Source organism: Epinephelus lanceolatus, chromosome 4 (genome assembly GCF_041903045.1).
Source record: "Epinephelus lanceolatus isolate andai-2023 chromosome 4, ASM4190304v1, whole genome shotgun sequence".
Lineage (NCBI taxonomy): Eukaryota > Metazoa > Chordata > Actinopteri > Perciformes > Serranidae > Epinephelus > Epinephelus lanceolatus.
The window spans coordinates 14,076,489-14,099,122 of NC_135737.1; the positions used below are offsets into that span (position 1 = coordinate 14,076,489).

At 40.8% G+C, this 22,634-nt stretch overlaps 1 protein-coding gene across 2 annotated transcripts in view; it reads right to left on the minus strand.

Moving 5' to 3' along the window:
* Positions 1-2,180: 2,180 nt before the first annotated feature.
* Positions 2,181-22,634, minus strand: part of ryr1b (ryanodine receptor 1b (skeletal)) — a 106,441-nt gene continuing 85,987 nt past the window's right edge. For both annotated transcript variants that reach the window (XM_078166919.1, XM_033630812.2), the window contains 23 exons: positions 22,332-22,412; positions 21,739-21,827; positions 21,401-21,529; positions 20,929-21,033; positions 18,042-18,071; positions 17,327-17,356; positions 17,108-17,189; positions 15,722-17,013; positions 15,551-15,636; positions 13,706-13,880; positions 10,595-10,681; positions 9,916-10,173; positions 9,689-9,819; positions 9,040-9,082; positions 8,824-8,957; positions 8,675-8,735; positions 8,443-8,589; positions 8,195-8,329; positions 7,937-8,093; positions 5,042-5,106; positions 4,823-4,923; positions 4,253-4,304; positions 2,181-3,911 (listed from right to left, as the gene is read on the minus strand). In XM_078166919.1, coding sequence (XP_078023045.1) covers positions 3,816-3,911; positions 4,253-4,304; positions 4,823-4,923; positions 5,042-5,106; positions 7,937-8,093; positions 8,195-8,329; positions 8,443-8,589; positions 8,675-8,735; positions 8,824-8,957; positions 9,040-9,082; positions 9,689-9,819; positions 9,916-10,173; positions 10,595-10,681; positions 13,706-13,880; positions 15,551-15,636; positions 15,722-17,013; positions 17,108-17,189; positions 17,327-17,356; positions 18,042-18,071; positions 20,929-21,033; positions 21,401-21,529; positions 21,739-21,827; positions 22,332-22,412 — 3,566 coding nt within the window. In that variant the 3' untranslated portion in view covers positions 2,181-3,815. The remainder of the gene's footprint in view (positions 3,912-4,252; positions 4,305-4,822; positions 4,924-5,041; positions 5,107-7,936; positions 8,094-8,194; positions 8,330-8,442; positions 8,590-8,674; positions 8,736-8,823; positions 8,958-9,039; positions 9,083-9,688; positions 9,820-9,915; positions 10,174-10,594; positions 10,682-13,705; positions 13,881-15,550; positions 15,637-15,721; positions 17,014-17,107; positions 17,190-17,326; positions 17,357-18,041; positions 18,072-20,928; positions 21,034-21,400; positions 21,530-21,738; positions 21,828-22,331; positions 22,413-22,634) is intronic.

The following is a 22,634-nucleotide window of genomic DNA, read 5'->3' on the forward strand; positions in this document are numbered from 1 at the left end:
ATAAAATCTCCACCCGCCTGCCAACCCAAAGCAAACAGATGCACAAGTAACCCTTGGCTACCACTCAGGTATGCGAGCATACAGTAACTTTATATAAATACTTTATGCATGCAGTAGGTTATTCCAACAAATTCTTCACAAAGTAAACATGCGTTCGTGCACACTCACACACACACACACACACACACACACACACACACACACACACACATACAGCTCCTCCGAGAATTGCCACCTTAATGTGGTGGAGAGGTTTGAGTATCCCTGTGAACCTGGGAGCTGTGTTGTCTGGGGCTAATAGGCCCTGGTAGGGTCTCCCAAGGCAAAGTGGTCCCGGCAGAGGGACCAGACTAAGAGCGATTCAAAGACCTCGATGAAACGGACCTTTCGTGAGCAGAGTACCTCGCCCTGTATGGGGACACCGGGGCCTCCTCCTGAAGCCAGACCCGGGGGGGAGAGCTCGCTCAAACTAACAATGAATGATGACGTACTACACCGTGACTTTATTTTATGATATTTGGATGACATAATATCCGAAGACATTTTTAATGATATTTTGGCGACATACTATACTACAAAGTTTTTACTGATATTTTGAAAGACATGCCTCTATAAAAGCACGGTTTCTCTGTCTGTGTGTTTGTGTGTGTGTCCCCTCCTGTTGCCCTCTCGCGGGATTTCGGGGGCGTGACATTCTCTCTTCTCACCAGCAGAGGAGGAAGAACATTCTTACTCATGGATACGCACACCCACACACACTGGAATGATCATGATCATGGATACGCGACATTGCCAGGTAACTCGCATTAACTACAGGCCAACGCATTATGGAACCTGCTGAGCCTTGCCCTCACTCGCATAGCATTATACTGTCAGTCATTGGAACCTGCGTTAAAGCTTTTAGCGTCAGTCATCCGAACCTAACTGTCCGCTAACTTCACCTGCTTTAACGATTGCTTCATGTTGGTTGCAGAAAGTACATTGCACTTCACAGCTCTTATAAGTTTAGAACATAGGCCTGAGTTGTCCTCCATAAGACACACACACAGCTATAATTAATTCTATCTTTATGTCTCTATGCTGTTTTTGTCCTGTGAATTGTCCTGTGACTTTTTTTTATCTTTTTATTGGTTTCAAAACATCTTGCCAAAGGACTGCAGTTGAAAATTAGCCAGCTGGCTGACACTGGCACATTTACAGAAATGTTGACTAATGTGAGATGTCCTTAGAAATAAAAGAAATCTAAAAACATTTGAAAAAAAAATCTAGCAGAGAGGTGGAAAGCTGTGGCCAGTGAAGAAAGTGTTTCTTCAATATGGTGCATCCCCTGGATGGCAAACCATCTTCAGGTCATCACCTCCATGTGTCAATACAATTTCAGTCAGTAGCACAATCACATCATCACAGTGTAGCAGGGAAAAAAACATGCATGCCCTGAATGGTAAAGCATCATACATTTAATTATTCATGTGTTCATTTATAATAAATAATGAATTTATTTATTTATTTGTTTATCATGTCAATAGTGAATGGTAATGTTCATGTCAATAAAGAAAACTGAAATTTAAAAAAAAGTATCTGAAGGATAAAAAAAACAAAACAAAACAAAAAATCCTGAGAAGTGGATGAAAAACAAAAGGCCCCAAAACTGAACCTCCATCACCACCAATAACGAAACCATGTCAATCACAGCCACCCGATGTTTTTCCTTTCTTTTATAAATATCACTCTTTGATAAAGAAGTAGTTGATCATTTTAGTGCAGGGTTTCCCAGAGCTTTACATCTGTCCCATGGACAAAAGTTTAGGCCATCAACACACTTTTTAAAAATATCGTGAAGACGATCAGCTTCGGAATTGGGATTGCGGATAAGTACCCTATGATACAGTCCTGGATATGGTTGCTTAGCAACATCAGGGGCAACCTATCTCCTCACACTTTAACGCTGGCAAAAGAGTGGCACCAGCGCCTGACCTCACATTCTCTAGGCTGTTTAAGACGTGGTATGTGTCCTAGCATTAAGGCAACTTCTGACCCCTTTCCACAACCTAAACCTAATGAGGACCAGACAAAATGTCCTCATTCACACTCAAGGTATAACTGGTCCACACAAAGGTAGAATGAGCACACACACACACACACAAAGAGTCTGCCATGTAAATGAGGACATGTCACAGTTCTCCTTAAAATAATCTGTTTATTCTGTATTGAAACACAGGGTTCAGTCAGAGGACACTCAGCCAGGTGGACAGTAGTGATCTCCATTCAGCTCCGTACTGTCAGCTGCCTCCAGGTGGACCACAGCCACAGAAACACACTTCAGAGTCATCGGCAAACAAAATACCGCTCTGTCTCTGACAAAATGATTCATGACATTAAATGCAAGATGGAGTTTGTGAGTTTGATCCATAAGAGGCATAGTGAGACAGAACTGTCTGAGATCAACGCATCACACGTGACTTTGATTGAGAAAAATAACTGATATGCTGAATTTCTAAAAATATCTATCATAAAAACCTAACTAGCAAAAACAAAAGCTAATGTGCTCTTCTGACTGCAAACTGGGCATTTACTTCAGTGTGAGACCGAGTCTCTTCACCACTGTGGATTTCACAAACAGGACACGCGACATGTTCATGTCAAAGGAGCATGATCGTTCAAATTCTTCAAAGCCCTAAAGAAAAATAAATATATGTATCTATGATTTATGTAAAATATGTCTTTTCATCAAAAGGCCTCTAAGCAGCCTAGACATTACTCAGTTATACACATGACACTTTGGCCAAAATGTATACATTAAATACATTCATTAGTTATTTTAATGCACTGACAAAAACTTATTTGTGCATAAAGTGTCATAAAACAGACTGTTGGCCAGAAATACAGACGGGCTAAAACGGTCGTCTTCAGAAGGTTTGATCTGCGTATAAACAATAAATAAATAACCTTGGCATCCTCCTATACTGTATGTGTGTACATCATCACTATCTTATATGGCACAGAGACACCAGTGGAGATAGGGGAGCACATACATCCAGGGACGCATTGTAAGACTTCAGAGTGCAAACTGGGTTCATCTATACAGCTGATTCACACTGGTATATATCACGCACGCAGATGATGCTCAGTTTTATTATCTTAGCAAGTCAGTCCAGCAAGTTCACGATTGCTTGTTTGAAGACAAGTTTTTAAGTCTTGAGAGAGGAAGAAGAGGAGCGAGGGGGGGAGGGCTAAAATGTTCACTGCTGCCCTCAGGGATTTCGGAAATACTGTAATCATTTCCTTTCAAAACACCAGACATTAGAAACAAAATATCAAATGGCAGCAGCCACTTACAAAAAATAAAATCCCAAACTTACAACCAATATAAATAAAACTCCACTCTAATCTCAAATAAAAGTGTTAAAGCAGCTGATCGCTAAAGCAGTGATGTTGCTATAGGCACTAAAATGTGTACAGCAGTGGTGACTGAAAGAGCCCATTTTGTATATGCATTGATATGCAAGGCAGACTATGTTTATTTTACACTAAATAAAGGCCATGTAGTGTATTCTTAGTGGAATAAAAAAGGCCTCTCTTCTGCTTTTCTCAAATCTATTCCATGGACATTCTGCTGCGGGTGGTACAACAGTGCAGTCGAAGTGTGCATAGCTTCAACGGAGGGGAGAAATGTGCAGACAAAAGGACAAAACTAAGACAAAGGTGTGTTTGATCTCTACATTTCTAATCTTTCCCTTCTCAGAATTTCTCTCCCCTCCTCTCCTCTCCTCTCTCCTTTCTTCTCTTTCTCCTTCAGATGTTCACATTGCAGGACGTTATCCCAGCTGATCCTCATACTGCTTCCTGAAGCAGTCTCCAGCAGGGAAGAAGTCCCAGCATCGCTCCTGGTATAGCTTCCACACATATGACTCCTGAAACACGGAAATGTAAAAAATGAATCAATGAAAAAAATTTAAGCTGATATTATGAACACAAAAATCAATCCAGCTTATTGTCATTTTACCAAACATCTCTGTGCAAGGCAGAATGAGTTTCTCTCGGATCAAGGTGCAACATAAATAACATTATATACAAGAACACAAACATTTTTTCAACACAACACATTCCCTGGGCTTCCATACCTAACATGTATGAGTTAAAACAATAGTAAAAGCAATATAAAATAGTAACAATAAAATAAGAAACAAACAAGGGCTTCATTGTTTGTTTTGTACATCTGTTGTATATCTCAAATGTATGTATGCTTACTGACCTGTCCTGTGTGTTCAGTTTCATCTTTATTGATGAGATACATCAGGAAGAACCTGAGAGAGAAAAGGGAAAATACTGAGATTAACTAGACAAGGTGCACTTAGTAGAGTACAGATCTCCACCAGGTGGCCAAGCGGCTGCCATTGCTGACTGTGGCCACTCTAGACAGATGGGTTTTACAAGCTCCCAGAAGCTCAGAAAAATATGTGCCTTGTCTGTTTTTGACAGAGCCATAAAATAAAAGGACAAAGTAGGAAATAAATTAATCAGAATTAGTCGTCTCAGAGGCCAAATTCATGAGGACAAGATGGTCAAGTGATCTATTAAAAATGGAACACTGATGCCGCAGAAGTCTGCCATGTCATTTTTGTCTTCATGTCAAGTTTTAACACTAGAATAAGAGCGTTGAGGCATATTTAATGATGCTATGTTTTGATAGTAAAACTTTCATGCCTATTATTTAAAAAATGAACAACTATCAACTTTTAAATTTATCAAAACCTAAAAAATGATTACATACTGTATTTAAAATATTGTTATTCTCACATCTGCAGTCTGAAAGGTAACTCACATGTAGTTGGCTAAGTTATGCTCTTCTAAGGTGTGGGTCTCGAAGCCATGTGGCGTCGTGTCAAAGTAGTCGCTTCCAATTCCACAGATGAAACACTTTGTCTGGAGGGAGAAAAGACAGTTAAGATTAAACACGTTCTTGCCTTGTAATTAAAGGAGAACTGAAGGTGGATTAAGAAAAACCAGTCTGGTTAAATCCCTCTGAAGCTCATTATCTTACCTCCATGTCCTCTCTGACCTGCTCCTGCTGGTCTCTCAGCTCGCCAAAGGCATCAATGATCAAACCTGGCAGACAGACAGACAGCATTTCTTACTAAACTGAGGATCAGAATGCTTCTCAACAAAGTTACCAAATGTTCAGGAAGGAGAGTGTTTACATTTGGACACATTTTGCAGCAGGTCAAGAATTAAAAACTGCAAACTTTTTTTCTGAACTCTAAAACACCTTTAACCACTCCCTTGATTTACTTGTTTTTTCTTAGAGGTTTCTGCCCTGTCCACTCAGGAGACTTTCCTAGCATCACATCACGAAACACACAACACTGGCTAACACCTTGGTCCAAGAAGTTTGTGTTCAGTTCACCCACATTCAACACAATTTTTATCAGTGGATTTTAAATCAGTACATACAATGAGGTATTAGAGCTTTTTGGTGGAAATCAAGTGATGGGAGCATTGACTGTAAAAACAAAAACAGATGTAGCCCAGTGGTTTGTGCACTCCGGTTTTGAAGCCTTGAGTTTGGCATTTTGGCTGTCACCATCTTGGAATTTTGGAGCCAATAATGACCATATTTGGATGAGAGGCTGAAGCTGTGACACTTAAATCATACACACCCATAATTATCCATAACTTTAAGCCTTAATAACATTCAAACAGGTGAGTTACATAAAAATTCAACCCCCGTACAGTTGTCATGACTGGTGGAAATTAGATGCAAAGACTAAAAACATTCTTTGTGCTGGGCTGTAAACATGTTTTTTTCTGCTGTAAAGTTGGGCATTTTAACATGGGGGTCTATAGGCCTGTTTTCACTGAAGAAGTTCCTGGTACTATTTGGGGGGCAGGAACTACTACAGGAACGTCCTCTCGCTCGGCCCTCTCAACCGCCGTGTCTCCACTGAGAGAGCAGAGTACGAGGAGGGTTCCTGTAAAGTTACGGGCTCTGGATGTGATGTAATCGTTGCACGACCATTTTGACCGGGGCGACGTAGGGACGCCGTTAGCTGTTAACCGATAGCGGTGTCTGTAATAACTCACTAAATGGCCCGTGAAAAAAATATTTTTTCCAGCGGATGTCTTAGTTAGAACATGATTGAGCTAACTGGGGTAGTTTCATGTCGTATCCGACAACAGGAGGCTTTTAACAGATGACGTCCTGATGTTAGCTTTGCTGCTGCTGTTAGCTGTCCCTGTCAGCTGCAGCCACTGATGCTTTCTAGACATCGTGATTTCCCAAAACTGAATAAATACCACACATATCAACACAAAACTGCTTTGCTAGCTCAATCATGTTGTAACTAAGATATCTGCTGGAAAGAATATTTTTTTCACGGGCCATTTAGTGAGTTTTTTTACATGGCGGCAGAAGCTATATGAACAAGCTAACCCTCGTCTGCTGAGTTTTAAAAATGCCGGCTATTTTGTTGCTTTCTGTTGACGTCACATCCCTCCTTGAGTATATCCAATCAGCACCAAGTAATCCCCAAGCCCCAGCCAGGAGTCTTTCGGGGCGTTCTGAGTACCTACTCCGAGGCAGGGACTTGTTTAGCCCCCGTAAAAGTTCCGGAACTCTGTCCTTCAGGGGTGGTTCCTGCGGTGGAGACACGCACCAACGGCCCCGGCCCCGTAAAATTACCCCGAAGTTCCTGCGGTGGAAACGGGCCTTATGAGGATTAAGCCGCTTCTGGAGCCAGTCTCAAGTGGCCATTCAAAGAACTGCAATTTGTGGCAACTTTGCATTGGCTTCATTTTTCAGCCCATGAGGTTGCTGCTTGGTCTTGACAAGCTCTCAGGGTTCAATTTGCCCACATCAAAAAACATTTTTAAGGAACAGATATAAAATCAGTACATACAGTCTACATAGTGGACCTCAAAGCTTTTTCGCAGAAAAAAACTGTGTGGATAGGAGCAGTGGAACTGAACCAAAACAGTAAAGCTGTAAACTAAAAGATGCCATGTAGGTCTGCTACAATTTACAATACACATAATCATTCAATCAATTGTTATTGTGAAAATATTTATTATGGCAACATTAAAGCTACGATGTGTGTTTGTTATTATAACACTTTCAAACTAGTCTGATGGCACAAGTGTTTTTTTGTGGACAAATTAGACAATTCCCATGAACAGTGGTGCAATCTTCAACCATCTCAATGCGACCTCAGGGTGTCTACAGATATCTGACCTAGTGAAATTTAATTTCAAGAGACCTTTAATGTAATCTTCAACCACATTTAAGACTGAAAATTGGTCATCTTATTCTTATTCAAGCATTGCAGGTGAGCATAAAGTTTAGTATTGTATATGTGGTACCATGCAGAGGAAGGTTTTATGAAGGAAGATGGTTATTAGAGTGAGTTAGGTTAACCTACATTTTGCCAACAGCTAAGTGCAAATATAAAACAAAAACAAAGTATTAGGTTCAGTGGTAGCTTTAAAGATTTGTAACATCACAAATATGGACTTTCATGCAGCGACTCATTTGTCAAAAGGAAGTTAACCTCTTGACACCCACCCGCCCGATAAATAAATGGATAAATGATATTAGATAAAATGTTTGTGGCAATTAAAACCTCACAAATTCAAATTTAAGACTATTAATGACTTTTAAGGCCTTATATGTATAAAATTGAATTTAAGACATTTTAAGACTTCAAGGACCTGATTACATCCTGCACTTATTATAGAATGAAATTGTAGAATTTAAACTTTTTTCTTTGTACCACCACATCTGCCACACGTTATCACCGACAGTATGTAGACATAAAAGAGCCTGCAGAAAAATCCCCACACCCTTCTTTAAACTAAGGCATTTTTCTCAGTTGAAGTGTCTGATTACCCCCAAACAGCAAAGAGCACTTTGTTTAAGTAAATAACCGCTCATAAACCATACCCTGGATGATAGCCAACAGGATGACAATGACGAAGAAGAAGAAGGTGATGTCAAAGACCACTCGGTAGAGCTCATATTCATCCCCAGCTGGATCCTCAATTTCATCTCCTATACCACCACCAGCACGCACGCCAACGTACATGTGGAACAGGTAACACTGCCGGAGAGAAGTGACCAAAATTATGTTTTATAACAACCAAAAGTAAAGTTGAGTTCCAAAACCACTGTCCTATAACCATATCTCTGCTCTTCACTCACAGTCATCATGTCATCACACTTCATGTCCGGCTCATCTTCATCCTCGCTCATGTTGTAGAACTTGCGGAAGAAGTTGAAGGCCACCACGGTGTACAGGTACACCACCACAGCAAGCAAACCCACCGTCATCATCAGCTGTGAGGAACAGGAGGATATGACATTAGTACAACATCAGTTTACTGCTCCTTGTGGGAAAACAGGTGTTCAAAAAGCCTCATGATGCTTCACTAGAGTAGAACTGAGCGGACCTGTTTGCCATTGTGAGTGACGGAGGACAGGATGGTGCGCAGGGTTTTGACACCCATGGCGATGTCCAGAAGATGAGCGGCAAAGAAGAAGTTGTTGTAGTGTCCAAGCAGAGACATTAACATGTACCACATCAGGTAGAGGAAGGTCTGAAAAAATGAAAGGCTGTCAGTCACACTCAAAACAGATCCTCTCACTGTCTAAATTATACCATGAACTGCTTCCTAAACTCACATTGTCAGTGAAAATAACACCAAACTTCCAGATCTGGTACTTGATGTCAATAGATGTTACCCTACAGAGAAAAGGACAAGTTTTTTCTGTGATATTATGTACTAAAAGCCTGATGGTTTTATGTATAAAGTGCACATTGCAGCACATACCAGCTCAACATTGAGGTGTCTGGTTCAGGTTTCTTCTCATGTGTCATGGCACTGACGTCCAGAGAAGCCAAGTCCATACCGAGCAACTCTGCAATCCTCTCTCTGCCATAGATGTCACCATATTTATCCAGCACCTTGATATCACACATGAATGTCATTTCACTGCAGGAAATATCCTCGACATTTTGAATCAAAGCTGTCTGGAAAAAAACTCACCTTTCTTTTCACAAACTTGTCCCAGTAATTGTTAGGGAAAGATCTGCAATGACAGAGAAAAATATTTAGTATTTCATTGTAAGTAATGTCGGTTTCTAATACCATTTATTAGAGATCTGCAAACTGACCTGAGCCTAACCCGTATGCAACATTTAAACTCCAGGTTCTGGCTTATTTTGGTGTGAGTTGTGGAGTGTTGAAGATATCAGCCATAGAGATGTCTGCCTTCTCTCCATTACAATAAAATTAGATGGCACTCGGCTTGTGGTGCTCAAAGTGCCAAATAAATACACATAAAAAACTCAACAGCAATGTCTCTTTCTAGAAACCATGACACGGTGCAGAAGGAAGTGTGTATCTGCTCATGGATAAGAGGCTTGTGCTTGTGACAGTGCGAGGTGCAAACATTAAGGCGCTCCTCTTTATTAAGATAGGTTTACGCTCACTGTCGTATCCCTGGTGTGAGAACCAAAAATGACATCATTATGTATTTTGGTTAAAGTGCAAAGGCTCCGCAAGCTGTCAGTCATTGTGCGAAACACGCCCCATATTAGATAAACGATTGTGATTGGCCCAGCCTGTCTGGACTGGGAGGGGGACCAGAGCTCATATTTTTTTCCATCCATCCATAATGAAACATGGCTCTTACGGAGTGTTGAGCACCAGTCTGTCCCACTGGCCCTTGATGTCATCGTCCTCAGGCTGCTCGGTGACATAGAGACCATCAAACTCCAGCTTTCTGGCCAGCTCCTTCTCTCTCTTGAAGATAACCAGAGGGACCTGGAGGGTACAGAGGAAAAAGAAGACAAACTGCTTAAAACCTAAAAGCAAACACAAAAAAAAAAAAAGGATTTTTGTGGAGCACACACCACACACCTTGAGGCAGTTGTAGCCGATGATGCAAAGGAAGGAGATGATGGTGTGGATGATACCGAAGAAAGCCATGGCTGGCTCCATGTAGCCTGTGCTCTCTTCCAAGAAGTAGTACATGGGTCCTTCCTCATCTTCATCTTCTCCACCTCCTTCATCTAATCCAGACCCGTCCTCCTCAGCACCGGAGCCTTCAAACAGGCCAGAGCCCTCGAACAGACCAGAACCCTCAAACTCCTCCTCGCCTGGAGGACTGTCAGACACCTGGAAAAGGACGCACACAAAATGAGTCCTGCAAGTCTTAATGAATGTTTTGACAGTAATTAATTTGTGTACAAAAATGTGTGTACAAAATAGTTTTGCACACATTGAAAAAAATACTTAACACAGGAAGGTGGCAAGAAAATGGTTTTAACTAACTGTTGTGACTATAGATACTTTTTATTTCATTTTACTTTGAAATACCACCTCTTGATTGCAGCTGAATTTTGGAGCAAACCTTAATCTTGTCCAGGAATGTTACTGATTTTCATGCTGCCAAATATTGTAAAATGTTATGCGAGTCAGATTTTTGAACACAGATTTATTGCCAGTGAAACTTATCATGAAATGCCATCAGATTTTGCAGGATCGGACAGAGTTGAAACTGTAGATGTCGTCAAAAGTTAGTTACAAATGCACAGACCCTGTAGAAGAGCAGGATGAAATTGAGTGCGAAGGCGATGAACAGGGCCAAGAACCGAAGGTTGTAGAAGTTGCGAGAAAGGTAGTTCTGTCGGGGGTAGAGCAAAGGAGAAAAGCAACATTTTTACTGCCCAATTCCTCTGCATTAACATTTGAAGATGGTGTAGCCAACTGTAGCCAACAATACTGTATTACCAGCCCAGTCGCCAAAAGAAAATGTTGGCATCATACATTTCTGCAAACCATGAATACATTATATTTGCATGTTTCATACATATCAACGTTTCTAAGTGACGTAGTATATGAGCTAAATGTGTCATCCAGTGGTGGAGGGGATGGTGGGTGGTGTGTCACCTTGGTGAGATGCCTGCCAAGCTGCCGACCACTGCTCAAGACCAACAAACAACAAAACCAGTTGTGATTCAGTGAGTCATTGCTGTGCTTTCCAGCGGCTTTTAAGGCACCAAATGTGGGTGTTTTTCCAGTGAGATTAGTGGCACAAAAAGTGGTTGTTTTTTTTACTGAGCAGTTGTTTTCTTACCAAGACATTACTGCTTTTCCAGCAGAGATTATGCCCCCAAAACTGAGTATTTTAAAGGTAGGATCTGGAGGATTTTCAAACAAAACAAAATATAGACATATACAAATGAAATCCTGCTTAATCATCACCTATGGGCTTCTACTCATGTGTGGTGGTGACTCTGTTTGCAGAGCTCCTGCCCTTTAACTGTATTTTGATGTTTTTGTGAGCTCGGACCGCTTCTGGGCGGAGATTTCCCCAGCCAATGAGAGAGCGCAGGTGCCGTGCCCAAGCGTGTCTGAGCGTGCACCAGCGCGAGCCTTGCCTGAACCTCTTCTGTGAAGCCTTCTTCTGTACCTCCGGGCTCCGTACACCTGGGAGAGTTGAGTCTGATAGGAGGGGCCAAATTTGAATGTGTGTTTACAAACAGCAACTGGAAAATCCTCCAGACCCTACCTTTAAGCTTAAACATGATCTTTTCCGAACCATAAACAAGTGCTTTTTGTGCCTAGATGTAACCACAGGTTTACCACAGTTTTATTAAAAAGTAAAGTTTCAACATATCCACCACATACAGTGGTGGAAAAAAGTTTTCGGACACCCCATGCATTTGTGAAATATTGCATTAAGAATCACTCTTAGGTCTTCAAGTGCAATTTCTTTTAGTACAGTCACAGCCAAAATACTAAATAAATCCTAAAAAAGCCATTAAAACTTAAAATTGATTGGTTCCATAAAAATACATAAGAAATTTTGAGTATTGGGTCATTTTGGTACCAGTGATGAAGGTCGTTCTTTTTATTAAAAGACACAGTTTTTGTTGCCAAGCTTCGTGTCTACATAAAGCCAGCACATTTGAAAGTTCTTCAGACACAAAAATGGCTAAAACAAGGAACCTAATGCAGGAAACACACCTGAAGATAAAGATTCTCAGCCAGGAAGGGTACAGCTGCCGCCAGATAGCCAGGAAGTGCAGATGCAGTCCTTCAGCAGTTGGATACACTCTGCAGAAATACAGACGAACCAACAGCTTGGAAGACAAACCAAGATCTGGGCGTCCAAGGGTTTCTTCAGCAAGAAATGACCGCATCCTGATCCGCATGTGCAGGCAAAACCGCCGAATGACATCACAGGAGCTTCAGCAGCAGTGGTCAAACCAAACTGGTGTCCAGTGTTCCACCCGCACTGTACGTGGCCGACTTTTAGATCATGACTTAAGGTCCTACAAGGCTATCAAGAAGCCCCTGATCAATGAGAGACAGAGGTTAGCCCGGCGTCGTTGAGCCCAGGCACACAAGAACTGGACAGCCAGGAATTGGAAGAAGATTTTGTGGTCAGATGAGTCCAGTTTCCAGCTTTATCTTCCTCCTACTAATGTGAGGGTACGCAGAAGGCCAGGTGAAGCATTATCTCCAGCATGTACAGTACCTACTGTCAAGCATGGTGGAGGCAGTATCATGGTTTGGGGATGCATGAGTGCTAATGGTGTTGGTCATCTCACTGTCTGTGATGGCACATTGAACTCTACCAAGTATTGTACCATTCTCGAAACCCACATGCTCCCTTCTGCGCGTGCACTGTTCCGTCGAGGTAAAAACTGCATGTTTCAGCAAGATAATGCCCCTTGCCACACATCCAAGGCCAGTAGAACTTGGCTGCAGGAGCACAGTATCCAGGTCTTAGAGTGGCCAGCTCAATCCCCGTACATGAGCCCCATTGAAAATCTGTGGTGGATTATCAAAAGGTCTGTTTCAAAGCATAAACCAAAGAATTTAGAAGAATTAAAAGCAGTAATTCAAGAAGAATGGGACAAGATTACCCCTCAACAGTGTGAAAGGCTCGTGGGGAACATGCCAGCCAGGATTAGAGCTCTACTACGTGCCAATGGCAGGACTACTAAATATTAATTTGATGATGTGATGGTTTATTTATTTTTTGTTCAGTTTTGAACACATTCTCTGTTATTTGTTGACTTTGATACCGACAATGTTGAGAACTGACATATTGAAACTGTCAAGAATTTAGTTTTGTTAGTTTTTCTTGTAAACAATAAACAAAAAAATATAATTTGTATTTGTTTGTATCTGTCTAATGCAGCCACACCTTTTGAAACACAAAAAAGATTTTTCCACAAATATTTCATGATAATATTTGAGATTGTGTAAAATTTTAAGGGTGTCCGAAAACTTTTTTCCACCACTGTAACTACGTGCAGATGTAAAGTATCAGTTGTTTGCAGAAGCGTACAATGCCAAAATTTTTTCTAGCAATTGGGTTTGTGTTCGGAGTGAAACTTGTACTTGCATTGTGTTGTTACGCTACTACTTGAACATCATGCATGAGGGAAATACTGAATAGATGCTAAACCTCTTCTGTTGTGTAGCTGCCAAATCATTTCTACTAGTTAATCCACAGGCAAGTGGACTGGGATAAGGCCAATTTTTTTTAAAAAAATCGTCCGTCCATGACCAAATAAAATCCCTAAAGAAATAGCCGAACAAATCAGACACATACCAGTATGTTACAGCATTGCCAGACTAAATTTTAACAACATAAAGTCAAAAATATGCACTGTAGTAAAGAGCTGCTCACCATGAATTTAATCCTCTGAACCTCCAGCTCATTCCACAGCTCGAAGACCTCCTCAGTCGTTTTTTTGTCCTTCTTCGCCTTCGTCTTCACAGTTGTTTCTTCTTGCTCCTCAGGCTCCTCCTCCTTCACCTCAGGTTCAGGCTCTGCCTTCTCTGTCTTCTCTCCATTCTCGGTGCTGAGAAAGACACAAGGACAAAAATTTCTGCTTTTAGTTTTAAAAGAGAAGAATTACTTCCTCTAGACTCTGTTTTACATCTGATAATAAAACTGTCTGCATAACTATACAGATGTGTGGTAATGTGAACAGCTAATAACACACACTGACATATCTGGATACATAAGGTAAATTACATCCATTTTACATTTGATGAAGTCAAATAATGATTTAAAGTCTCAATTGTGTGAACTCTAAATTCATCCTTACTTGTAAACTTCTAAATAGCTAAAGCTGAGCACATACTGTACAATTTTGTTGTTTAATTCCGATTTCTACTGTACAAATACACTGTCTGTGACTGAGCCGAAGCTAATTATTTCTGCGTTCCGATCTGCAAGCTGCTGCACATGTACATGTAAAATAGAAAATAAAACCACCTGTCAGTCCTTGCGGATTGTTCTGGCTATTGACAATTGTCAACACAGATTTGTTTGAAAGCAGCTAGCAGAAATCTGTAACGTAACGCCAGTACAGTTCACAATAATGCATTATTGCCAATGTTTCTCTTGTTCATATCAGTCATTATAGGAGGAAGAGGAAACACAGGAAAGAGGCACATATGCTGTTGCCGCAGCTTGATCCACCTGGTCTCCATATTTTCGGCCCACATGATGTATCGTGTCACCATGACACTTTCAGATGCTGTTTACTACTTAAAGGAGCTATATGTAAGAAATCTAAAGCAAATAGTCATAAAATCATCCTAATATGTCACAGAGACTAAGGAATAATGTTAATATAACATACTGATCTCACCGACAACAAAAAATTTATGGTCTGCAAATCATGTTTATGTTTTGAATTTGTGTTTTGGCCTGTTGCGCTCTACTCAGTCACACAGAGTCTCAGCATCAGTTACGGTTACGACTGAGCTACAATGGCTGAAGGTGTGACTAAACCCAAATGACCTCGTTATGATTCCCAAAAACGCCAAGGCAAAACTCGAGGCAAAGCAAGGGTCTATATAGGAGATGCTGGTGGAGACGGTTGAAAGCGGAGAAGAATTTGAAACCCGGATGTCGAAGTGGCTACTCTTCTCCTCGACAGGTAAGCTTTAGCCAAAGTTGGCTAACTAGCGTCATAGCTAGATGGGGATGGACATTTCGAATACTTTCAACTGTTATTCATTTTCGATCATACATTGTAGCCCATGTGCAGGTGGGTCATCGGTCAGGGTACATCGACCTGACCGATTTTTTTGAGAAACAAACGTTAGCAGCACGGTAAGCAGCATTAGCAGTGTCCCGGTACATAGCATTAGCAGCCGGCTCCTCCTCAGCTGTATCCCGGCAGCAGCGTTACCAGCAGAGAAGCCGGACTTGCTCTAACAGTCCGCTGGAAAACCGAAGATCAAGGACGCGGCGATGCGGCCCTGCCACGGCAGCCGCCCATGGGTAAACAAATCAGTCTCCAGCGTGCTGCTGTCCAGCAACCTCAAATCTGATGATGCCCACTGAAGCTGGAATTTGGTCCATCTCTAAAATGAGTTATGTGCCTCAAAAATTGGTCAGAAATGGGCTCAAATTGTACAGTGTATGTCCAGCTCAACAAAGCTGCAAGTCCTAGCTGTTATCTTTAGCAGAAGCTGCTCAGTTTTGATGTTGATCCTCAGCAGACAGACAACTTACTCTGCTTTCTCAGTCTCCTGGGGAGCCTCTTCTTCAGATTGAGGAGGTTGTTCTTCCTCTCCTTGTCCTCCAACTGTTGCTTCCAACTGTTTGAATGATCATTTTGCAGTTAATTTACCAATTAACGGAGAGTGTATATGCTGAACAACAGTAACACACAGAACACCTCACCAATTTTCTCTTGAGCAGTGGCGTGCCCTCCGGAGTCGGAGGCTCTTCAGTTGTTGTTTCACCAAAGTCTCCAAGTCCCCCAGGAGTATTGAAACCAGGCAAGCGTCCACCTTCCCTCTCCTCACTATCTTCCTCTTCCTCTTCTCCTCCCACAACATCTAAAAGGTCTGCCGTGCCATCTGTGTCTTGGACCTCTCTAGCCCCTGGTTCAGGTGGCAGGTCCCCGTGAACTTCATCCTGTGTGGGATCTGGCATATTGGCTAGGATCTCTGTCACAGTTATCTTCTTGGCGCCCTCGACTAGGCCTCCACCAAACAGCACCTTCCATATGAGTGTGAAGAAGCCCTTACATATACTATAAACAAATATCAGAATGCCCATCAAAATAGTGTAGATAAATGTAGCCAGACCGATGACCATCTCCTTCACAGTCATTTTTCTTAGTTTGCGGTACCGACGCCGCAGGTTACGGAAGGTGAACATGTTGAAGAAGTCAACAACGCTCTTCAGAAAGTCTGCAAATGCTGAGGTTGACTCTGGAGGTTCTTCTTCAGCGCCTTCTTCTCCTTGATCTCCCCCACCCTCCTCTTCTTCCTCGTCATCTTCTTCTTCTTCCCCCCCTCCCTCAGGCTCAGATATAGATGCAGCAATGTTCATCTCAAAGATGGTGTCTTCACAGAAGTTCACAAACATCTCCATTTTCTCACTCTCGCCACCCTCATTGACCACATCAAAGATGAACTGCCGTTTAGACTCTCTGACTTGTGGCATCTCCCACTGGTTGCGGTTCTCCTCGCTGATTTCAAAGTAAATGCGTTCAATCTTCCTGCTGGCTCCCATGATTTCAATGCGGCCGAGGAAAGGGCGGAAGTAGTTGAGCACGTTGTCGGCCTGCTCCAGGAAGTTCTGAAGGCGAGTGTCATGGGGTACGTGCTCTGACAGGTTTGTGAGCAGAACGGCAATATTGAATCCAATGTCTTTGGCCGGTTCCTGGAAACGATCTGCAAATTCCTCAAAGTTGATCATTTCATTCTCATCGGCTTCTGAGCAAGAGAGGAGGAACTGGATTTCTGAGGGAGAGTATTGCTTCTGGCTGTCCATAGCCTTGGAGAAGTCCTTCTTGGAGATCAGCCCACGGGGGTCAGTCACATAGTCTCGGAAGGCGTCAGATGCCACAATGTCCTTAAGCTTGAGGAACATGTCAAAGAACTTAAGGATCATTTCCACATTGCTGGAGGACTCCACCAGCATGTCAACCATCTGCCTGGCGATGGTTCCGTTCACCACATTGCCTACGAGTGGTGAAAAGAACAAGGAGAGGACAAATCAATAGAAAGTATATAACAGAGAGGACAGGACATTCCTAGACTGGGATGGACATCTTACCCTCAAGCAGGGACAGAAGCATCACCACCATGTCCTTCTGCAGATCCAATAGCTCCTTTAACAGTCCAATTTGACTGGAGTCCTGCAATAGAGCCACAACAAACAGCAAACACAAACAGTAGAGAATTAACGCTCTTAATGTGTACTGACTGATAACATATCACAGTTTAATTTGAGAGGATGCTTCTTTTGAGACATAAAAACAGAGAGAGACGCTACCTCAGAGTGTGCTCTACTCCAAAAATGATCCTGGGTTTGCATTTTCAAATAAAGAATATGCATTTTTAATATCAAAAATAGTACATTTAATGTGATGTAAAGCGAGACAGACATTGGAAACTCAGGCAGGTATGAGAGGAGGGAAGAAAATGCCTCAGCTAGACAGCACCACCTTTTCTTTTTATCTTTTAAAGTGGCTGCAGCATGGGAGCAAGGACGACATACACATATTTGCAAAAGCTGATCTTAGCACTCATGAAGACCTGCACTAGCAGATAACAGGAGCCACAAATATTTTACACTGTCTGTAGTGGTTGTCAGGCTGGTGAAGATCTAGAGGAAAAGGGTGTCAGGATGTGCAAGCATCAGCCACCTGTGAAATCACAGCAGCACCTTTTGATACCACTACAACACAAAAGAACAAAACGTACAAAAAAATAAAATACAGCTAAATGAAAAGAAGCAAAGCAAGACATTAAGATACTACAGGGAACAAAGTGAAAGAAAGCTAAAAAAAAAAAAAAAAAGCATTATTTGTGGGAAACCACGGAGGAAAACCATGAATTGCTGCAGAGGAAATACAAAAAGAGGGAAACGTAAATGATTCGGCTATTTAGCTGCGTATTAAATAATGTGATGAAGCATAAGCTCTTTATGAAAAAGCATGAAGGGCCTCGAAATGAGATGACACTGGCAGAGAGACACAGATTCTTACGCCATTTCGTTGTCCAGGATCGGGGTGCATCTAACAGGGTTACACATCAAAATAAAAATGTTATCATCAACATTTTTACTTCATTTTTGTATTTGTCTTGACCTGGAGATTGTGTAAATGCTATCCTAATCATTTAATTCTGAGCTACAGTTGCGGCTAGAGAACATCCTCTAATTTCATGTATGTATTTCAAAACTGTTTTTAGCTTTACATTTATAGATACATATATACATATATAATTTATGTGTTCATAGGATAGATAGATAGATAGATAGACAGATAGATAGATACCACAGTTCATCTGTAAGTGGTGACGTAATGTCTGTCTTGCTTTTTATAAACAAACAGAACTAACCTAACATTTGAAAGACGTTCAAGATGTAAAAATACAAAAATGCATGTGAAACAGCAACACTGGTAGTAATCAACACTGACACACAAAATTAGACTGAGACGGAAACACTGCAGCTCCTTGTTAGCTCTCACAACTTACAGATTACAGACACATGTTATTTAAAGCAAACACATTTGGCCAAATCATTGGTCAGTACTATGAAATGAATAATATAAAATTAAACCAGGTGAGGTGGATTATCTGTATTATACAGAATCAAGAGGAAAATTAAAGAGAAATGTTTTTCCTCAAACTGTTTCTGCCATCTTTACTTGCATTCATGTTGTTGACAAACTAAACCTGGTGAACTCGTCAGTTTATGCAGGACACAGTGACAGTGTGTGGAGTTGGTCTGCTGACCACAACATAATTAACAGTGGATGAAACACAGATAAAATTAGCCTTTTATACCAGTAAAAACTGATGGTTTCAAAATAATTATGAATATAAATAAATGTGGTCATAGATATACAAGAACAACATAGAAACAACATGGCTACCTGAAAACTACATTACATTATAGCAGCACTTCATATAAATCTAAATTAATGTATAATTTTGTAGTTGTATTACAGTTGAGTGTATTACAGCTGCATCTAAATGTGATTTTAAAAAGGAAGGTAACCAGAGGACTCTCTATGGGCTTAAACTTACAGCATCAAAATTTCATGTTAGAGAGTTGTAATTACTTTATATTGTATTCAGTTCTGTTATATTCTATCTCCACCCTTAAAGGAATACCTCACCTGCAAAATGATAATTTCTGTATTAATCACTCACTGTGTTACCCTGAAATTATAAAGAAAATTTTGCTTTTCTTGCATGCCGTCATAGTGAGCACAGAATCCTTAAAATGCGAACAATCTTCATGAACTGAAGTAGGTAACAGGACAGGACCACGATTAACAAGGGCAAAACTGTATCAAAACATCTATTTAAAAACTCTCACACAACTTGTGCAGTATAATAGAAGTCTCATTTATCCAGTGGTATGCTCAGTACTTCCCAAACTTAAGCATTGTTGCTAAAATGACACTCCTGTCTAAGAGTAGCACACCCTGAGTGTGCGCTTGCATATGATCTCCAGTTGAGCAAAGTTCTAACACACGTAGGTGCCCAAGCATTTGACTGTGCTAAGGTGTCATAAATCTGAATGTTTTAGCTAAAATGCATGTGTTTGGGAAGTACTGCACATACGACTGGATAAATGATACTTAGATTATACTGCACAAGTTGTGTGAGAATTTGTAAACAGAGGTTTTGATATAGTTTGCTGTTGTTAGACGCGGACACCATTTACTTTAATTCATGAAGAATGTTTTCCTGTTTGGAAACTCCATTCACCGTGGAGGCATAATAGAAAAATGTTTTTTATTCATGAAGTAAGGGATAATGTATAATGAGCCGGTGAATACTGGGAAAATAACTCCCGACAGGGGAATAGAACCCCGACGCGCAGCTGATTGGTCAGTCGCGGCATTCAGCGGTCTGATATTACTGTGTAATGACCGTTGCTAGTAGCAATGGTCATTACACAGTTGCTATGTAGCCCAGCGTTGGGATGCATCCTGCAACACTGCAGCTGTCAAACAACTTCCAAGGGAAAAAACAAACATAAGTGGCTGATTTTAACATTTCTTTTAACTTATTTGGAGAGGAGCTACAAGGATTTTGTGGAATGGGATGCCGCTGAAGAATAAGAATACAGATTTTCTCTGCCAAACACAAAAGAACACGGATTTGAATACACACTCGGCAGTCATGCTTAATGACATTTTACGTGAGTTTTATGCCTCGGTTCAGTCCACTAAGCCTGGGTGAGTACAAAACTTTCACCAAAAGTTGTCGAATCCGGTCGGTTTTAATGCATGCCTCTGGTTGGTTTAAATGCATGCCTTCTGCTGCACGTCGGGGTTCTATTCCCCTGTCGGGAGTTATTTTCCCAGTATTCACCAGCTCATTATACATTATCCCTTACGTAACATGCCGGGAGTAACAAATATACAAATACTCATTTTGAGAGTGAAGTATTCCTTTAATGCTGTGTTGACAAGGTGCCTTGTCCCCTACAGTAATCCCTCAGGTTACCTCTCTTTAACATAAAATGGCTCAGTAAAGAGGCAGAAACAATCTGACAAAGAAAAGATGGGGGAAAGCCAGTTAAGATATAAAACCAACTCATTAAACAAAGGAATAATCAAATAAATACATACTTTACTCTGCAGGAACCATGAGAGAGACAGTTCACAAAATTAGTATACTTAAAGTGGACCTATGCATTAAAATAAACCATATGGAAGTATTTAAATTTTACTTGAAAATTGCTTCGATTCATCTTTTGGTCAACTGCAGTACAACACACACATTCTTAGATCACTCAAAATGCAGAATTTCCTGGATTCTCTACAGAAATTATCCATGAAATATGGAGGGAAATAAAAAGTATGGCTAGAAAAAAAGTTCAAAATACCTACTTCTTGGGATGGTTCTTACCTGAGCAAGTTTCATCATCATATGAGCGAAGACGTGCAGGAAGCCAACAACAGCGTCCCACAGCCTACTGTGGGCCAGGGACTGCTGGTTACCAGTACAGGGACCCTGACAAACACAGAAACATAGTGTGAAAAATGTAGATCATATTTCAGCACCTTCATCATGTTAGGAGATATATTTTAACATTGGTTATTGATACATTGGTACATTTGTTACATAACACGGGATATTTTCAGTGGGTACAGACATTTAAAATCAAGCTTTATTGTTTCATCTCATTGACCAAAGTGTCTTATTTTTGTTTGTCTGATGGTTTGTTAGATTGACTGGGAAATGCATATCCTAACATTAACGTGTGTGGAGAAAGTAGGTTTTGTAGTCATATTGACGAAGAAAAACTGCCAACAGGGAGGGTGTGACATACACAGTGTTCAGGCTAATCTATGTGTTAATCATACAGGAACGTTCTTACCTGGATGTACTCAGTCAAGCTGTTGAAGACCTGCTTGGCCACAGTCATTGCTTTGGAGAAATTCCTCTTACCGGGCTCATCAATAATGTCTTTTCCTGAGTAGTACCAGTAAAAGTCACTGATTGATTCCTGTATACAGGAGAGAGAGAGAGGAAAAGTTAATGTTGCTTCTGAATTCTATCTTATTATTTTATCTAATTGGCCCAAATGAAGACAAACATATTCAAACTTAATATTTTTTATTATATGAAGTTATAAAACAAAGTGGATTTTCACAAAAGGAGGCTACAGTCAATTGGCCTAAGATCAGAAAACAGCTATCAGTATATCAGAATGACCTGTAGTCGAAGCAGGTAGTCCACAGTGCAGATGATGATATTGATGGTAGTGGTGCTGCCTGTCTGAGTTCTCAAGTAGTTCTGAAAGTCTGAAAACAAAAACAAGATGCACTTTAAATGGAGCATCAAACAATTGAAATACTATAATCTACAGCACTCAAATATTACCATGTATCCTCATAGAACAGTTTGTGTAAAAAAAACAAAACAAAACATGACGACAACGTACCTTTAAATAACCCAAGTTCACTTGGTTTCACACAGAACACTGACACCGATCTCCCGGGAGAACAGTACTTTGTTTGTTTGTTTAATAACACCCCAACCCGACTCCTTACACAGACTTTTGCTCTTTATACTATTTTACTTCCATCAGCACATTGGTCACAAGATCGCAGCCTTTCCAATTACATGAGTTATCTACAAATGACTGGCTCATGATTATGCAGGTTTTATATGAATCCTGGTGCATTACTTTTCATAGGTATATGTACAAACAGTGCATGAGAACAGCCTGAATATTATTTTGAGTGAGCACCATCCTTGCTGGAAGGTCACTTTAAACTGACCCAGTGTTTGGTAAAGACACTCACCGTTATTGTGTCCCTCACAAAGAAGCTGGAGGAAGCGGAAGAGGTCACATGTAAATTCATCATCTGCCATCACTTTCTCATCTGAGAAGAGGAAATGCGAATTAATCTGTGAAAAAAGTAGGTTTCTGCAGTCCCAGTACAGAGTACATTTGAACTCTGTAATTGTGCTGTGTTATTCTGTTAGAATACACAGTGGTAAACAGAAATGAGCACAACGAAGAAATAGCCTACCAGTGTATTTTATTATTTTTTCAACTTAACTCTTTATTTCACCGCTATTTCACATTTTTATTTCATCTTGCA